The 16,753-nt window shown below is 44.3% G+C and overlaps 1 protein-coding gene across 1 annotated transcript in view; it reads right to left on the reverse strand.

The window, feature by feature from the left end:
* The window catches only part of UBE2Q2 (ubiquitin conjugating enzyme E2 Q2), a 129,553-nt gene that overhangs the window by 15,566 nt on the left and 97,234 nt on the right, over positions 1 to 16,753 (reverse strand). The window contains exons 10-12 of the mRNA XM_082252847.1: positions 16,441 to 16,489; positions 15,866 to 15,961; positions 12,090 to 12,156 (exon numbers count right to left, since the gene is read on the reverse strand). Of these exons, the coding sequence (XP_082108973.1) occupies positions 12,090 to 12,156; positions 15,866 to 15,961; positions 16,441 to 16,489 (212 nt within the window). The remainder of the gene's footprint in view (positions 1 to 12,089; positions 12,157 to 15,865; positions 15,962 to 16,440; positions 16,490 to 16,753) is intronic.

The raw sequence follows: 16,753 nt of genomic DNA on the forward strand, positions 1-16,753 counted from the left end.
CCGAAACATGTTGGAATACCGATCAGGCCCCTCTCTGCAACCATCTTCCCATTCTTTGATATGAGGAACAGCAGAGCAGGACCATCTACCTTTCTTGTCTAAGTCACTATTTTTCACGTGTAACCACACCTACTACTCTTTTCTCTTCACTATCACAATGGGACTTTACCCATTAATTCACTCAAATCTCTGTATATAATTATACATGCGAATAAAAATTTTATACAAATTGTACTACTACTGTTTACTCGTTTTACTCCTGCCCTTAAAATCCCATACCTGACCTGAGGCACCACAAATCGACAAACTATACTCTCGGGATGGTGGCAGAAACTATTTCTTTCCCTTCCAGTTAAGATCCAAAAAACATTTCTTCATATATATATATATATATATATATATATATATATATATATATATATATATATATATATATATATATATATATATATATATATATATATATATATATATTTGCAGGCACTTTATTAGCATTTTTAGCACAGCCACTTTGTTAGTAGTTTTTGATGCATTTTTCACTTTAAGCGTTGTAGGTTTGATGAAGCTGGCCTGGCACATCATCATCAATTGAGCAAATCAAATCAAACCGCGATTAAGAAGACTGCGCATGCTTCTGTTCTGCCTTTTGATCAGGTGTAAAGGTGGACGAACCAAAAACACCACCTTCCACCCCTGGCCCTTCAACTTCAAGTGATCTGCCTGGCTATGAGAGTGAAGAAGCTCAGGAAGGAGACCACCCCTGGCTTTAAAAGGGGAAGGGAGGGACATACTTTATCTGTTTTTTGTTTACAAAAAGCTACAGCCTAAGGAATTGTGATTGTCCTTTAGGTTAATCATTTGAATAAATCATTTGAAATAATAAAAAACAATATGATGTTCAAACTTTTGACTTCCTTCTTTAATAACTACATAACACAGTACTTGTACTTTTACTTTCAGTACTTGAGTAGAAATTTTTTTCAAAACTACTGATACTTTTTACTTTTAGTACTTAAGTAGCAATTTTTTTGAAAAAACTACTTGCAATACTTAAGTAAAAATAATGTTGAATACTTTAGTACTTCTACTTAAGTAACTTTTTCTGCGAGCACTTCCACTTCTACTCAAGTCACTTCTTGATCGAGCACTTGTACTTTTACTCAAGTAGAAATTTCGAGTACTTTATACAAGTCTGGCCATACCAGTATTGCCCACAAAGGCAAATTTCTCAATATCAAATTCCTTATTTTGGATCGGATCCACCCAAGCTCCCGAAGGGGAGACGAACAAAATTCTCCTCCAAATGGAGCTCAGATGGATCCACAACTTTAAGGCTACCTTTCCACCTGGACTCAATTAAGTAGTCTCCTTCAAACCATTTTTGGAAGGATTCTTTTCAGAGAGTATGGAAAATTACCAATTTGATGTTTTTTTCTTTTCTTGTCATTTCCATGTCTTTTGCTGTTCCATGCCGTTTATGTTACTACAATTGCTTTGCATCAGCAATTTTTATGCAAATATTTAATACATTTTCTTTTAATAAATGATCACTCATTCATTACAAGGTGCCATTGAAAAAGTACAACACCTAGGGGATTCCTTCGTTCTTTCCATTTCAGGGATGGGCACCATTTTTTGAGGTCTGATACTGACTGTTTCCCCCTTGAACTCTGGATGGCTTGTGAGTGCCAAAAAGAACCTGCGCCTACATCGCAGCTGCAGCCTCCCATCTTCAGGGTCCAACGCACAGATACAATCAGCGCCCTCTTCTGCGTGGTCGCAGACATGGACGTATCCTACTCACTATGCAGGCACTTGGTTGCAGACCCAGCAGGGTGACCCACGTCCGCAGGGGCCGAATCAGATTCAGGATCGCACCCCCCCACGGCCCCCATTGGCAATTAGCGCCCTGCCCCCATCGAAGAAAGTGGCCAGACCACTCAAATAGCCCCAGCGTGGAGAGGGGGGAGGTGGGGCCTGCGGGAAGGGAGGGAACCCGGGGATCCGGTCGTCCCAAAGAGGGGCCCACGTCCACCCCAATACCCTACAGGGGGAGAGGGGGGGGCAGCTACTCACCATACCAGGAACCAGGTGGGCACCATTCCAGACAGAACACCTCTCTATCGAAATGTAGGGCTATCAGCCAGGAGGAACGCTGCTACTTGGGCCACGACCCGTCGTTTGCTACCTTGCGAGGAATTTCGCAGGCCAGCCCGTCCAGTGGGACTATGTCGCGGCCGACCTAGCACAGCGCTGAGGTCTGCGCGCGCTCGCTAGCCAGACTGGGGTGACACTGGATCTAGATTATCCAGCCCTTTGCCGAGTGGGTGTAGCCAGAATTCTTTTCTGCCTAGTGTCCTACTCCTGTAGGGAGCAGTATAACCCAATGGTTATGAATATCAGGAGCTGTGTCCGTCAATGAACGAAAGAGAAAAACTATTTTTGTCTTACCGTAAAATCCTTTTCTCTGATGTTCATTGACGGACACAGCTTCATACCTTCTTTGACCGATGGGATGTCACAAAGCAGTGTCCCCTTAGGAGTAGAACACTAGGCGGAAAAGGGTTAACAAAGCTTGACTACGCCAATAGGGCAGTCCCAGGGGGTATACTCCCACTTCTTGCTATAGGATCCCAGTTTTGTAACAAGCAGTGTCAGAACACATAACCCAACTCCACAGAGGGGTGGGTGCTGTGTCCGTCAATGAACATCAGAGAAAGGGATTTTACAATAAGACAAAAATCCAGTTCTCACTTTCGTTCATTGACGCACACCGCTTCATCTATTCTTTGACAGAGCAGTGTCAGCAGGAGGGGGGGTGGGAAAAAACAGCAACATATTCCCCAAAAAGGGCTAAACTTAGTCAACCAGGAGCTCAACCAGGAACAACTGGAGCTCACCTACCAGAAAAAAACACCCTCAGGAGGCAGAGGTTTCTGCCACAGTGGCCTACAAAACTTTGCAGCCAAACGCAGCATCTGCAGATGCAAAAATATCCACCTTGTAAAACTTGGTGAAGGTGTGTACAGACGACCAGGTGGCCACTTTGCAAACGTTGCCCACTGATGCCTGACGACGGAAGGCCCAGGAGGCACTAAGCGCCCTCGTAGAGTGTGCCTTAACAGGGAAAGGAGGAACCTGCCTCTAATTGAATAGGCCTGCACCACCATCTGCCTGATCCATATGGAAATGGTCGCAGCAGATGCAGCCTGCCCCTTACAGGGTCCATCCGTAAGGGCAAACAAGGAATCCGCTTAGCTAATCGACTCAGTTGCCGTCAAGTACACCCTGCCGTCTGATGGTTACGACTAAGCGGTAGAGTCCGTGAAACGCGTCAACCGCCGTGCTTTTTTCCATGTCTCCGACTGCTGTGGTCACACTTTGAATGTGTTTTTAACTTTGGAATTCAATAAAACTTGGACTTTTATAATTTACATCTCCTCCCAGTTGTGCGGCTCCTTGCTTCCTCCCATTGTTGCCGTCAAGTACACCCTGATGGCCCTGACCACATTAAAGGAATGCAAGGCAATTTATTTTGGATGTTTTAGCTTGGTACATTACGAAGGCAACACAATGTCTTCAGTTAAGTGGAACCCTGAAACGACCTTAGGAAGGAACGACTCAGGGACATAGTACCGGTTTGTCCCTGTGAACCACAAGGATAGGCGACCGACAGGACAATGCAGCCAGCTCAGAGACCCTGCGTGCAGAAGAAAAAGCCAACAAGAAAGACACACTGAAAGGGAAGTAGAGAAATTTCACAAATATTTTCAAAGAGCGGTTTTTGAAGAACTGACAGTACCATATTAAGATCCCATTGGGGCACTTGGGACCGTACCGGAGGAGCCAAGTGGCGAACTCCCTGCAAGAAGGTGTGAACCAAGGAGTTTGTGGCCAACGACCTTTGAAAGAAAATTGCCAAGGCTGAAATCTGGTCCTTAATGGTGCCCAGAGCCAAACGCTGATCTACACCTCTTTGTAGAAATTCCATCAGATGTGATATCGAAAAGGAACAGGGAGAAGACACCCCCCGACTCACACCAAGTAATGTACGCATTCCAAACTCTATGGTATTTCTTAATGAAAAGTAGATTTCCTAGCTTTTAACAGTAGGAATCACAGATTCTGACAATCCCCTATCCTTCAATACCTGGCTTTCAATAGCCAGGCCGTTAAAGCCAGCGTCTGTAAAGCAGGATGGAAGATCCGTCCTCAGAGGAAGCCGCCAAGGGGCATCGGCTACCAGTCTTAACAGGCCCGCATACCAAGCCCGACGAGGCCAGTCTGAGGCTACCAGAATTACTGGAATCCCTTCTGCCTCGATTCTGCGCAGAAGTCTCGGCAGAAGTTGTAGTGGAGGAAAGGCATAAATTAGACGATACTGGCCCCATGGGGGCCACCAGAGTGTCTGCTAGAGGGTCTTGAGTCTTTGCCACAAACCTTGGAACCTTCTGGTTGACGCAAGAGGCTAACAGGTCCACATCAGGGGTGTGATGGTATTCACCGTCACTGGAGGTGAGGAGCAGATACTTAATGGTTTGAATTGCTTCAGATGGGACAGCAATATTTGTCAGCAATATCTTCATATAGAAATATGAAGATTTAATCCTATTTTACACTGGGAGACTTAAGTCTGTTGTAGACAATTGCCATGAAGTCTGACTCCTAGATAATGTGTGTATTCTATGTGCCTGCATGCCAGACAGGCTTCCCTATTGTTTATGTATTGTGTTAAAATTTACCTGTCTCATTGTTAAATGTTAATGACCTCACATTGTTCTGTCCAGATCGCTAGATAATTCGCTTAGTTCCTGTATACACTGTCGTAGGTCCAGGATGGATAGGAGACGGCGAGACCCTAACCATGCTGCGGTGGTTTGTGGGGTCTGAAGTGGTTACGGTGTCTGGTGGAGTGCTTGGAGCCCTCAGAAAGCACTAGGAGCCTCCGTCAACAGAGGTACCCGGTCGGAGTGCCGGTTGATCTGTTACAAGGGGTCCCCCACCAGAGACAGTTGAAACAGTACCGGGTGAAGAGACCATTCCATTCGCCTGGACTCAGTGCCTGGCGACAGGTAATCCATCTGCTAATTTTCCACCCCTGGAATGTGCACAGAAGAAAGGGCATGGAACAAAACATTCTGTCCACTTTAGAATGCCGGCTACTTCTACGGCCGCTAGGGCACTTTTGGTATCCCCTTGGTCATTGACATATGTCACAGCTGTGACTTTGTCCGATTGAATCCTTACCGGATACCCAAAACCCCTGGGCTGATTCCGTGCCCAAGATACCTCCCCACCTGGACAGGCTGGCATCCGTGGAAACCACCATCCAGTACAGGGGAAGAAAATGCAAGTCCTGAGAGATGACCAATGATTTGATAACAGGAGCCGAATCGCATGCTGAAATTTCAACCGTTTTGTTTCTGGAAGAAACACCCGGGCCGAGGCTCAATCCAGAGTCAGACCCAGGTAGTCCAGCTTGTTGGACAGGGTTAAGGCTGACTTTTGAAGATTCTGAGTCCAGCCAAACTCCTGCAAAGTCCATATCCTCCTGCAGAACAGACGAAGACTCTGCTCTCAGAAGATCGTCCAGGTATCCCAGCACCAACCCCCCGATGCCCAAGTAAGGCCAACACCGGGGCCAACACTTTTATTAACACCCGAGGAGCTGAGGCAAGACCAAAAGTAATGCTGCTAATTGATAGTGCTCCCTAGAGGTTTGAATTCCCCGCAGAAACACTCTTTAGTGTTTCAATATTTAAAAGCGTTTAATCCCCACATATGTGTCCTGCAGGAGACCCACTTGTTGGGTACCCGAACGCTGGCTCTTAAGAAACCATGGGTTGGGCATCATTACCACTCTACGTTTTCTACGTATGCTCGTGGAGTCAGCGTTCTTATCCACAAGTCTCTCCCGTTCAGACTAATGGGTCTTTCCCTGGACCCGGATGGACGATTTGTTTTTCTTAATCTGCAGATATCATCTTTTACTTTATTGCTGGTAGGGTTATATATACCTCCGCCGGCTTCAGTCAGGCTGTTATATAAAATTTTTAAAGAAATTGCAAAATATGAGAATAACATACTTATTGTGGGTGATTTTAATATGGTTCCAGACCCGAACATGGACAGAATGACTGGAGATTCTTCCACCAGATCGGATCTTGCTGAATGGGCTGAGACCTATGGGTTGACGGACCTATGGCGTTGGCACCATCCCCATTCTAGGGAATATACCTGCCACTCCGCCACTTATAAATCCTTTTCTCGAATTGACTTAATGTTTGCAGGTGGGCCATTACTATCTCGGGTGCGGGAGATTCGGGTTCTTCCTCGTGGGATCTCCGACCATGCTCCACTTCTCTTAAATATGGAATTATCTGGTAACCCCTCTCATAGACTATGGCGTTTATCCAGATATTGGATCTCTGATTCTGATATAAACCCTTTAGTCGAACCCCAGATAGCGGCCTTTTGGGAGATAAATCCGGGCACGTCATCAGTGGCTATGGTCTGGGACGCTTTTAAGGTTTGCACCCGGGGGTATTATCAGACAGCTATTGGGAAGATCCAACGATATAGGCAAACAAATCTATTGCAAAAAGAAAAGGAAGCTAGAGATATGGAAAATCTGTATATACAAACTAGAGACCCCACTCACTATACACGATTTCAATCCTTGACTAGGGAGGTAATGGGAATACGCACAGCCCTTACACAGAAAAAACTGCTTTCTCAATCCCAACGTATTTTCGTACATGGAGAGTATAACGGTAAAATGCTGGCGCAAATTTCTAGGGAACAGACAAGTGGGTATAGTATAGCACATATTCAGGATCAATCAGGTACTCTTCACTCTAATCCAGAAACTATTAATCATAACTTCACTGATTATTATCGGGCCCTATATAATACTAGGGTTAATTATTCAGGAGATGAACTCGATTATTATTTGCAGGCAGTGGACTTTCCAGTCTTAACTAATAGAGATAGGGCCAAATTAGACGCCCCTATTACTCTTTTGGAGATCCAGGAAGTGGTGGCCTCCCTACAACCTGATAAAACACCAGGACCGGATGGAATTCCTGTTGAATTCTATAAGGCCCATATGGACCTTTTGGGCCCGCATTTATTAGCCACTCTTCTAGGATCTCTAAATGATGGGGAACTCCCTAAAACAATGAGCGAAGCGGTTATTGTTGTGATCCCCAAACCAGGGAAGGACCCATCATTATGTTCATCATACAGACCTATCTCTTTATTAAATGTCGATGGGAAGATCCTTTCAAAGGTCTTGGCCACTCGACTTAATAGTGTTATTACAGGCTTGATCCATCCGGACCAAACTGGATTTATACCTGAACGGGGCACTGATATCAATATCCGGAGATTGTTTACACATATGGCCTTGGCGTCCGGGGAGGGAGCAGGTGTGGTCGCCTCCCTCGACGCCGAGAAAGCATTCGATTCTGTTGAGTGGCCATTTCTTTGGAGGATCCTAGCTAGCTTCGGGTTTGGCCCTAATTTCGTCTCATAGATTAAGCTTCTCTATGAGAACCCTACGGCTAGAGTCCGTACTAATACATCTCTGTCGGATAAATTCCCTCTACTGAGGGGTACCCGACAGGGATGTCCGTTATCCCCAGCCTTGTTTGCCTTGGCTTTGGAGCCGCTCGCGATTATGTTGCGAGCGGACCCACAAGTCCGAGGCATTAAGGTGGGGGTCATTGAAGAGAAGTTGTCTTTATATGCAGACGACACCTTGATCTATTTGGCGGATGCTTCCACATCATTACATAGGGCCCTACAATTATTTGACATCTTTGGTCGTTTTTCAGGTATAAGTATTAATTGGTCTAAGTCCGTCCTCTTTCCACTACACCCATCGATACCTTTAATTGATACTCAGACACCGTTGAAATGGGTACAGGATATGGTGTACTTAGGCATCAAAGTGGGTCCAACATTGGAGGTGTACCAGCAAAATAACATTGACCCTTTAGTTTTACAATTAAATAAAAAGTGTGCGTCTTGGCGCATGCTTCCCTTGTCCCCGGTTGGCAGAATTAATTTAATAAAAATGAACTATCTTCCGAAATTTCTGTATCTTTTTCGTAATTCCCCCATTGATATGACTAGAACCTTTTTTTCGAGATTAGATAGTATTGTAACAACTTTTGTATGGGCCGGGCGTACTCCACGAGTCGCAAGGCGCACACTATATCTTCCTCTTGCAAGAGGAGGTTTAGCGCTTCCTAACTTTAAATTGTATTTTTGGGCGGCTGTTCTGGTGATGGTCCGGTGGTGGTTCTCCCAGCCCAAAACTAACTCCGCAGTTACACTAGAAGCAGCACTACTGGGTTCATATGCGGCCCTTAGTAATCTTGTTTTCCGGGGTGAACAGGCACATCCTCAAATAACCAGTCTGATGAAGACTGTCCTGCGGATATGGACTCGGGCGCGGGTGATATATAACACCATTGCATATATCCCCCCACACTCCGTTGTGGGGTAATCCTAATCTAAAACATCTATATCATCTTCCTGATCCACAGGTATGGGCTGCTAGAGGGATTGTGACTATGAAACATGTTATTAAAGATGGAAGACTTCAAGGCTTTAATGTTCTTCAGTCTACCCATTCATTACCTCCCACCATGGGGTTTCGTTACCGCCAGCTTAGTCATGCTATGCGGGCTCAGTTCCAAGGCCCTGTTGTCCTGGAATCAGACCCCTTGGAGAAAATTTTAACTTTTAAAGGTAATAGGGAAAACTCTCTCTGCTATATACTCCATACTCTCAACAGATCATAGTCAGTCCCCTGAGAAAACCTATAATAAATGGAAGGAGGACATTCCAGATCTGACTATTGAAGAGTGGGAGGACTCGGTTAATAATTATATCCCCTCAATGATAGCGGCTAGGGACAGATTTATACAACTCAAATTCTTACATAGAGCATATTATACGCCGCAACGTCTTGCTAGGATATATCCCATGAAAGATCCCTTGTGCATTAGATGTGGGCATGAAATAGGTACATTCTTACACGTTGTTTGGTCGTGCCCTGACCTGGCAACCTTTTGGAAAGAAGTGACGGACACTATTGGTGAAATCTTTGACATTATGATTCCTTTGGACCCAAAGGTAACTTTGAGTAACCTTACAGAACTGGCTGGGGACAAATATGCTAAAATGTGCATTATATATACCCTGTTTTATGCCAGGAGAGAAATCCTTTTGCGATGGAAGTTACCCGAACCTCCCACCAGATTATCCTGGATAGCTGCCGTTACTAAGACACTTCCATTCTACCGTTTCACATACGGTAGTAGGAATTGCCCAAAAAAATTTGATAAAGTGTGGTCAGCCTGGATTGACGCTGTAGGTGTGCCAATGTCACCTGTTCCATAATGACATAAGTAGGTACTTATTAATTAATTTGTTGATAATTTTTTTTTTTTTTCCCGCTCCTAAACTGGTTTATTGATATTCCCCTTCCCTTCCTCTCCCTAAGAATTTTATTTTTTTTTTTTTTTTTTGTGTTTGTATGTATGGAAAATATTTTTTGTGCAGAGTAATGTATTGTATTGGAATATTTGTGTTGTTTATATGTTTAACAATAAAATAAAATTTAACTGTGAAAAAAAAAAAATTGATAGTGCTCCTTGCCTACGGCAAAGCAAAGTAAACGCTGATGCTCAACATAGATTGGAATATGGAGGTAAGCGTCCTTGATATCGATGGAGGCCAGAAAATCCCCTTGATGAAGGGAAGCCACTTCCGTGCGAATGGACTCCATTTGGAATTTATGAAGCGCACTAAGGCCTTGAGGTCCAAGAGTGAACGAACCTTGCCCTCCTTCCTGGGAACCATAAATAGGTTTGAATAAAACCCCTGAAAACGTTCAGACTCTGGGACTGGTACAATGACTCCTTGTGACAGTAGATCCTGAACCAGGAATGCCCTGAACCTGATCTGGGGACAGGCGCAGGTTGGAAGGGAAGAATCTTGCCGGGGCAAGGACCAAAAACCTATCTTGTAACCGGACCAACTCATAGTCCCATTTGTCTTGATCGAAAGAGATCCACCGGTCCGGAAAGAAGCGAAGACAGCCTCACCACCCCAAGTAAAGGTGAGGGCGTCCCTTCAGGCAGAGGAGGGCTTGTCCGCGAGGACAGCGGAGCCCGCCTTAGACTTACCAACTCAGGGTCTCTTGGAACTCCCCGAGAAGGAACAGGATGATTTAGAACCCTTGTCCTGCGACCCCGTGGGACGAAAAGGGCCGCTTGGGAGCCGAAAAGACAGGACCACGTTTGCGGCGAGACTTTCGGAACCTGTGGAAGCAGGGTGCTCTTGCCTCCTTTGAGACTTTTTATGACCTCTTCCATGGAAGCTCCGAACAAGCCGCCCCCCACAAAAGGGATATCCGTCATAACAGTTTTGGAGGCCTGGTCCGCAGACCAGCATTTCAACCAGATCATGCGGCGCAGAGTCACCGCTGTCACCAACACCCTGTAGGCTAAAGGGGCTGCATCCAGGGAGGCATCACAAGTCTACTGTAACTCCTGTATCAACTGGTCCACCAGCTCATAAGGATGCTGACCTTTTAAATCCTGGCGTAAAAGCTTTGCCCATTCCGTCAAGGTTTGGAAGACCAAGGTTATGGCAAACACCGGCCTCAATATTGAACCTGCCACAGTAAAAAGATGGCGGACCAGAGATTCAGCCTTCCTATCTGCAGGGTCTTTGAAGGACGGAGCATCCTCCACTGGTAGTAATAATGGTAACGTGACTTTATTTAACCTAGAAACCTGAGAGTCCACCGCCGGTGGAGCTGTCAGTTTCTTTAAGAGGGACTCCTCAAAAGGATACTTCCTAGCGAAACACTTAGGTATCCCAACCATGTTTTTCGGGGATCCCCACTGACTAGCGACAATCTTGTCTAAACGGGCAGGAAAGGAACCCCTTAGTCACCTTGGATGGTCTGCGGGTGCCAAACTGCACCGGCGCAGCATCAGCCGGGTCCTCCATTTTCAAAGCTTCCTGCACAATCAGTGCCTACACAAGCACCTTTTCTTGCGCAGATGTAGTGGAAGAGGAATCATCCTCACTGTCAGAGCACTTGAAGTGCGTAGGCACAGACCGTGTGGGGTGACTTGCGTCCCCAGCTGGCCAAATCAGCCCCAGAATCGTAGGAAGCAGAGGAAACAGGCTAAGGACGCTTTTTACTAGGTCTCTTTTGGAAAACCATGTCCACTTTTGACACCAATGACTGCAGGACCACCGCCATAGCAGGCTGAGACCCAGAGGGTCCCCACAGCTTCTGAGAGCGGGTTGGATGGTGACGTGTTCTAGGGGGCTCTAACACACCCTGGGGAGGGTCAGCAAAAATGTAGAATTATGAGGCACGCTGCAAAACACCCCCCACCGCTGTCTCCGGGGGCACTACAGGTCCCTGCAATAGAAGAAAAACCGGGAGATATACCGCCCCAGGACTCACCAAAGACCTAGCAGGGGAGAGAGAGAAAAAGCGCCAACAGTCTGCACCACGTTGATCCAAAAGGAAGAGGAAACAGCAGTGCTGTCACTAGAGGACCTGACAGCTGTGTCTCCGTGCACAGCGCGGAGAATAGCTGTCATCCTCCTGCTCAGCGGATCGATCCCCGCTGAGAAAAATGTCAGTTTTAAGGACTCCTAGTGTGAACCTAGGGGTTTGATACCTATTCTATTGACTTACGTTAACAAAAAAAAACAAAAAAAAAAAAAAACAAAATCAACTTAATGAAGATTAGTATAAACCTGTTCATGTGAATATTTTATTTTATGTTCTTTCCCTAAACCAAAAGCACCGGCCACCTTTTCATATATTCAGCTATTTCAGTTGTGCTAAAGAAGCCCTGTTTATGTACCTCTCATCACAGAAGCAACTTATTCCTTAGTACAAGGTTTCAGTCCATATTCTATCAATATACTGCAAGTTTTTTGATTTTTTTTTATCAAATTAAAACACCCCACTAAAAATTGACAGAACACATAAGAAGACGACAACTTATAAAGTCACTTTTTTTTTTTTCTAAGAGCAATACCATTCTTCTCGTGGATCTGTACTAGGGATTTGTAGGATTGCTGTGCTCGAGCAAGGTTATACTGATTCTAAAAAGAAAAAAAAAAAAAAGTTAGATAGAAAGATCACACACCACTTTTTCCACATTTTATGTTACAGCCTTATTCCAAAATGGATACATTGATTTTCCTCAAAATTCTACAAACAATACCCCATAATGACGGCATGAAAGAAGTTTTAAATCTTTGCAAATTAAAAACATTTTTTTTTTTTTTTTTACATGTACATAAGTATTTACAGGCACTCAAAATTGAGCTCAGGTGCATTGTTTGCTCTGATCATCCGAGAGATGTTTCTACAACTTTGAGTACCACCTGTGGTAAATTCAGTTGATTGTACATTTGAAAAGGCACACTCCTGTCTATACAAGGTCCCATAGTTAAAAGTGCACGTCAGAGCACACACTAAGCCATGAAGTCCAAGGAATTGTCTGCAGACCACTGAGACAGGACTGTATCAAGACACAGATCTGGGGGAGGGTACAGAAAAATTTCTGCAGCATTGAAGGTCCCAATGAGCATAGTGGCCACCAACATTTGTAAATGGAAGAGGTTTGGAACCACCAGGACTCTTCCTAGAGCGGGCTGTCTGGCCAAACTGAGTGAGGGAGAAGGGCCTTAGTCAGGGAGGTGACCAAGAACCCGATGGTCACTCTAAAAGAGCTCCAACGTTTCTCTGTGGAGAGAGGAGAACCTTCCAGAAGAACCATCTCTGCAGCACTTCACCAGATGGAAGCCACTACCCAGTAAAAAAAAGCACGATGGCCCACCTGGAGTTTGCAAAAAGACATCTAAAGGACTCTCAGACCACAAGAAACAAAACTCTGGTCTCATGAAAACAAAGATTGAACTCTTAGGCCTGAATGGCAAGCGTCATGTCTGAAGGAAACTAGGCACTGTTCATCCCCTGGTAGAAACCATCCCGAAAGTATGGTGGCGGTAGCGGATGTTTTTTAGCGGCAGGAACTGGGAGACTAATCAGGATCGAGGGAAAGATTATTGCAGCAATGTACAGAGAGACATCCTTAATGAAAACTTGCTCCAGAGCTCTCTGGACTGGGGCGAAGATTGATCTTTCAACAGGACAATGACTAGGCATACAGCCCAGATAAAGTAGTGGCTACGGGACAACTCTGTGAATGTCCTTGAGATCTGAAAATGGCTGTGCATAGACTCTCCCCATCCAACCTGATGGAACTTGAGAGGTCCTGCAAACAAGAGTAAGAGTACCTGCACAAAATGAGGTGTGCCAAGCTTGTAGCATCAAAGATTTGAGGCTGTAATTGGTGCCAAAGGTGCTACAACAAAAGTTTTGAGCAAAGGCTGTAAATACTTATGTACAGTATCTCACAAGAGTACATCCCTCACATTTTTGTAAATATTTTATTATATCTTTTCATGGGACAACACTGAAGAAATAACACTTTGCTACAATGCAAAGTAGTGAGGGTACAGCTTGTATAGCAGTGTAAATTTGCTGTCCCCTCCAAATAACTCAGCACACAGCCATTCAGGTCTAAACCACTGGCAACAAAAGTCGGTACACCCAAGAGAAAATGTCCAAATTGGGTCCAATTAGCAATTTTTCCCTCCCCGATATCATGTGACTAGTTAATGTTACAAGGTCTCAGGTGTGAATAGGGAGGTGTGTTAAATTTGGTGTTAATCGCTCTCATTCTCTCATATTGGTCACTGGAAGTTCAACATGGCACCTCATGGCAAAGAACTCTGAGGATCTGAAAAAGAGAATGGTTGCTCTACATAAAGATGGGCTAGGCTATAACAAGATTGCAAAGACCCTGAAACTGAGCTGCAGCACGGTGGCCAAGACCATACAGGGGTTTAACAGGACAGGTTCCACTCAAAACAGGCCTTGCCATGGTCGATAAAAGATGTTGAGTGCACATGCTCAGCGACATATCCAGAGGTGGTCTTTGGGAAATAGACATATGAGTGCTGCCAGCATTGCTGCAGCGTTTAAGGGTGGGTGGGGTCAGCCTTTCAGTGCTCAAACCATACGCCACACACTGCATCAAATTGGTCAATTGGTGTGCATGGCTATTGTCCCAGAAGGAAGCCTCTTCTAAAGATGATGCACAAGAAAGCCCACAAACAGTTTGCTGAAGACAAGCAGACTAAGTACATGGATTACTGGAACCATGTCCTGTGGTCTGAGGAGACCAAGATAAACTTATTTGGTTCAGATGATGTCAAGTGTGTGTGGCTTCAACTAGGTGAGGAGTACAAAGACAAATGTGTCTTGCCTACAGTCAAGCATGGTGGTGCGAGTGTCATGGTCTGGGGCTGCACGAGTCATGAGTGCTGCTGGCAGTCGGAAGCTACAGTTCATTGAGGGGACCATGAATGCCAACATGTACTTTGACATACTGAAGCAGAGCATGAGCCCCTGCCTTCAGAGACTGGGCCGCAGGGCAGTATTCTAACATGATAAATGACCCCAAACACCCATCCAAGATGACCACTTGCCTTACTAAAGAAGCTGAGGGTAAAGGTGATGGACTGGACAAGCATGTCTCGAGACCTAAACCCTATTGAGCATCCTCAAATGGAAGATGGGAGGAGCACAAGGTCTCCAACATCCACCAGCTCCGTGATGTCATCATGGAGGAGTGGAAGAGGACTCCAGTGGCAACCTGTGAAGCTCTGGTAAACTCCATGCCAAAGAGGGTAAAGGCAGTACTGGAAAATAATGGTGGCCACACAAAATATTGACACTTGGGGTCCAATTTGGACATTTTCACTTAGTGGTGTACTCACTTTTGTTGCCAGCGGTTTAGACATTAATGGCTGTGTGTTGGGTTATTTTGAGGGGACAGCAAGTTTACACTGTTATACAAACTGTACACTCACTACTTTACATTGTAGCAAAGTGTCACTTCTTCAGTGTTATATGGAGGTATAATATTTACAAAAAAGTGAGGAATGTACTCACTTGTGTGATACTGTACATGTGATTTATTTTAGTTTATTTGCAAATTTATTAAAAAGATTTCAAACAAACTTCTTTAACGTCGTCATTATGGGTTATTGTTTGTAGAATTTTGAGGAAAAAAACAAACAATGAATTGAATCCATTTTGGAATAAGACTTAACTGCTTCCGGACCGCCCGCCGCAGTTATACTGCGGAAGGGTGGCCCTCCTGCGCGAACCGACGTAGGTATAAGTCGGTCTTGCCCCCGCAGCTAGGGGGCGAGCGCCTTGCCCCCACTCATCAGCGGGGACTCCGATGCACGGGGCAGGCGGGTCTGATAACTTTTGCTCAAACCAATAAAAATACGTAGCATAAAACAAATTGGCCTAAAATTTTAAATTTAGATTTTTACATTTTCTGGGGGCATGTTCTAGCAGAATGTGAAAAATATATATATTTTTTTCAGAATTGTCGCTTTTTTGTTTAAAAAAAACCGCACAGGTGATCAAATGCCACCAAAAGAAAGCTCTATTTGAGGAAAAAAAGGATATCAATTTATTTTGGGTACAGCGTTAAATGACCGTGCAATTGTCCGTTAAAATAACGCAGTGCTAAATCGCAAAATAGGGCCTGGTCATTAAGGGGCAAATCCTTCCGGTCCAGAAGTGGTTAACCTAATAAAAAGTGGAAAAAGTGAAGCACAGTGAATACTTTCCGGATGCACTGTATATAGTGGTAGAGTGATATATAGGGGTAAAGCGATCTATAAATCACACACCCCATTTACATACAGAAAATAGACCCACCTTGTTGGCTCCAAATTGCACACGTGCTTTTCCTTTTACCAGGGTAGCATTGATTTGCATGATAACAGATTCTATTGAATAGGCACTGCTCCAGCCCTAAAGAGACCAAAATGACATTTAAAGGCTACATGTATACAATCAACAAAAATGACAACCTTTAGTCACAATTTGCCCAACCATGACAGAAAAAGAATGTACCCGTGCAATGAATATTCAAAAAAGGAAGTATAAGTCCAATAAGCACTTATTAAAATGCCTTGCTTCCTTTTACTGAGCCACTTTAGGGACAGCTTGACAATTCAGGATCTGAATTGCAATACATGCAGGGGAACATAAAAGTTAATACATGATCCAAAAAAAAAAAAAAAAAAAAAAAAAAAAATTGGACCAGCATATGAAAAAAATGTAACCATAGAAAAAAAAAAAAAAAAAAAAAAGAAAAGTACGTAAATTATGTAAGAAATCAGTTTGGTTACGCTGCCTGTGGTGTAGCTCCCAGGCTTTCAGGCCGATTGCTAAGTGATGCCATATGGAAACAGGAGGTCCAGAGGGAAATACTACTTTACATTACCTACCTGTTTAGTAAGAAGCTCCATACAGAGGGCACCTCCACCCAGCACATACCTAAAATAGAAAAGCATACAGAAAAAAAATAAATAAAACCTTTGCTTGTCATAATCCAAGTTGTAAACAGACGTAAACCATTTTTATTTTTCACTTCTAGCTTTTAGCAGGCATGCCTAAGTGTATTTTGTTATACTTAGTCCATCTGTGTAGTGTATTTTGTTATACTTAGTCCATCTGTGGTATAGCTGCATCAAAGAATCATTAGCCTACTTTGGCTGTATGGTCTACACGCTACAGCTACCATGACTCCAACCTTCATCC

This window comes from Pelophylax lessonae (assembly GCF_965119305.1).
Source record: "Pelophylax lessonae genome assembly, chromosome: 4".
Classification (NCBI taxonomy): domain Eukaryota; kingdom Metazoa; phylum Chordata; class Amphibia; order Anura; family Ranidae; genus Pelophylax; species Pelophylax lessonae.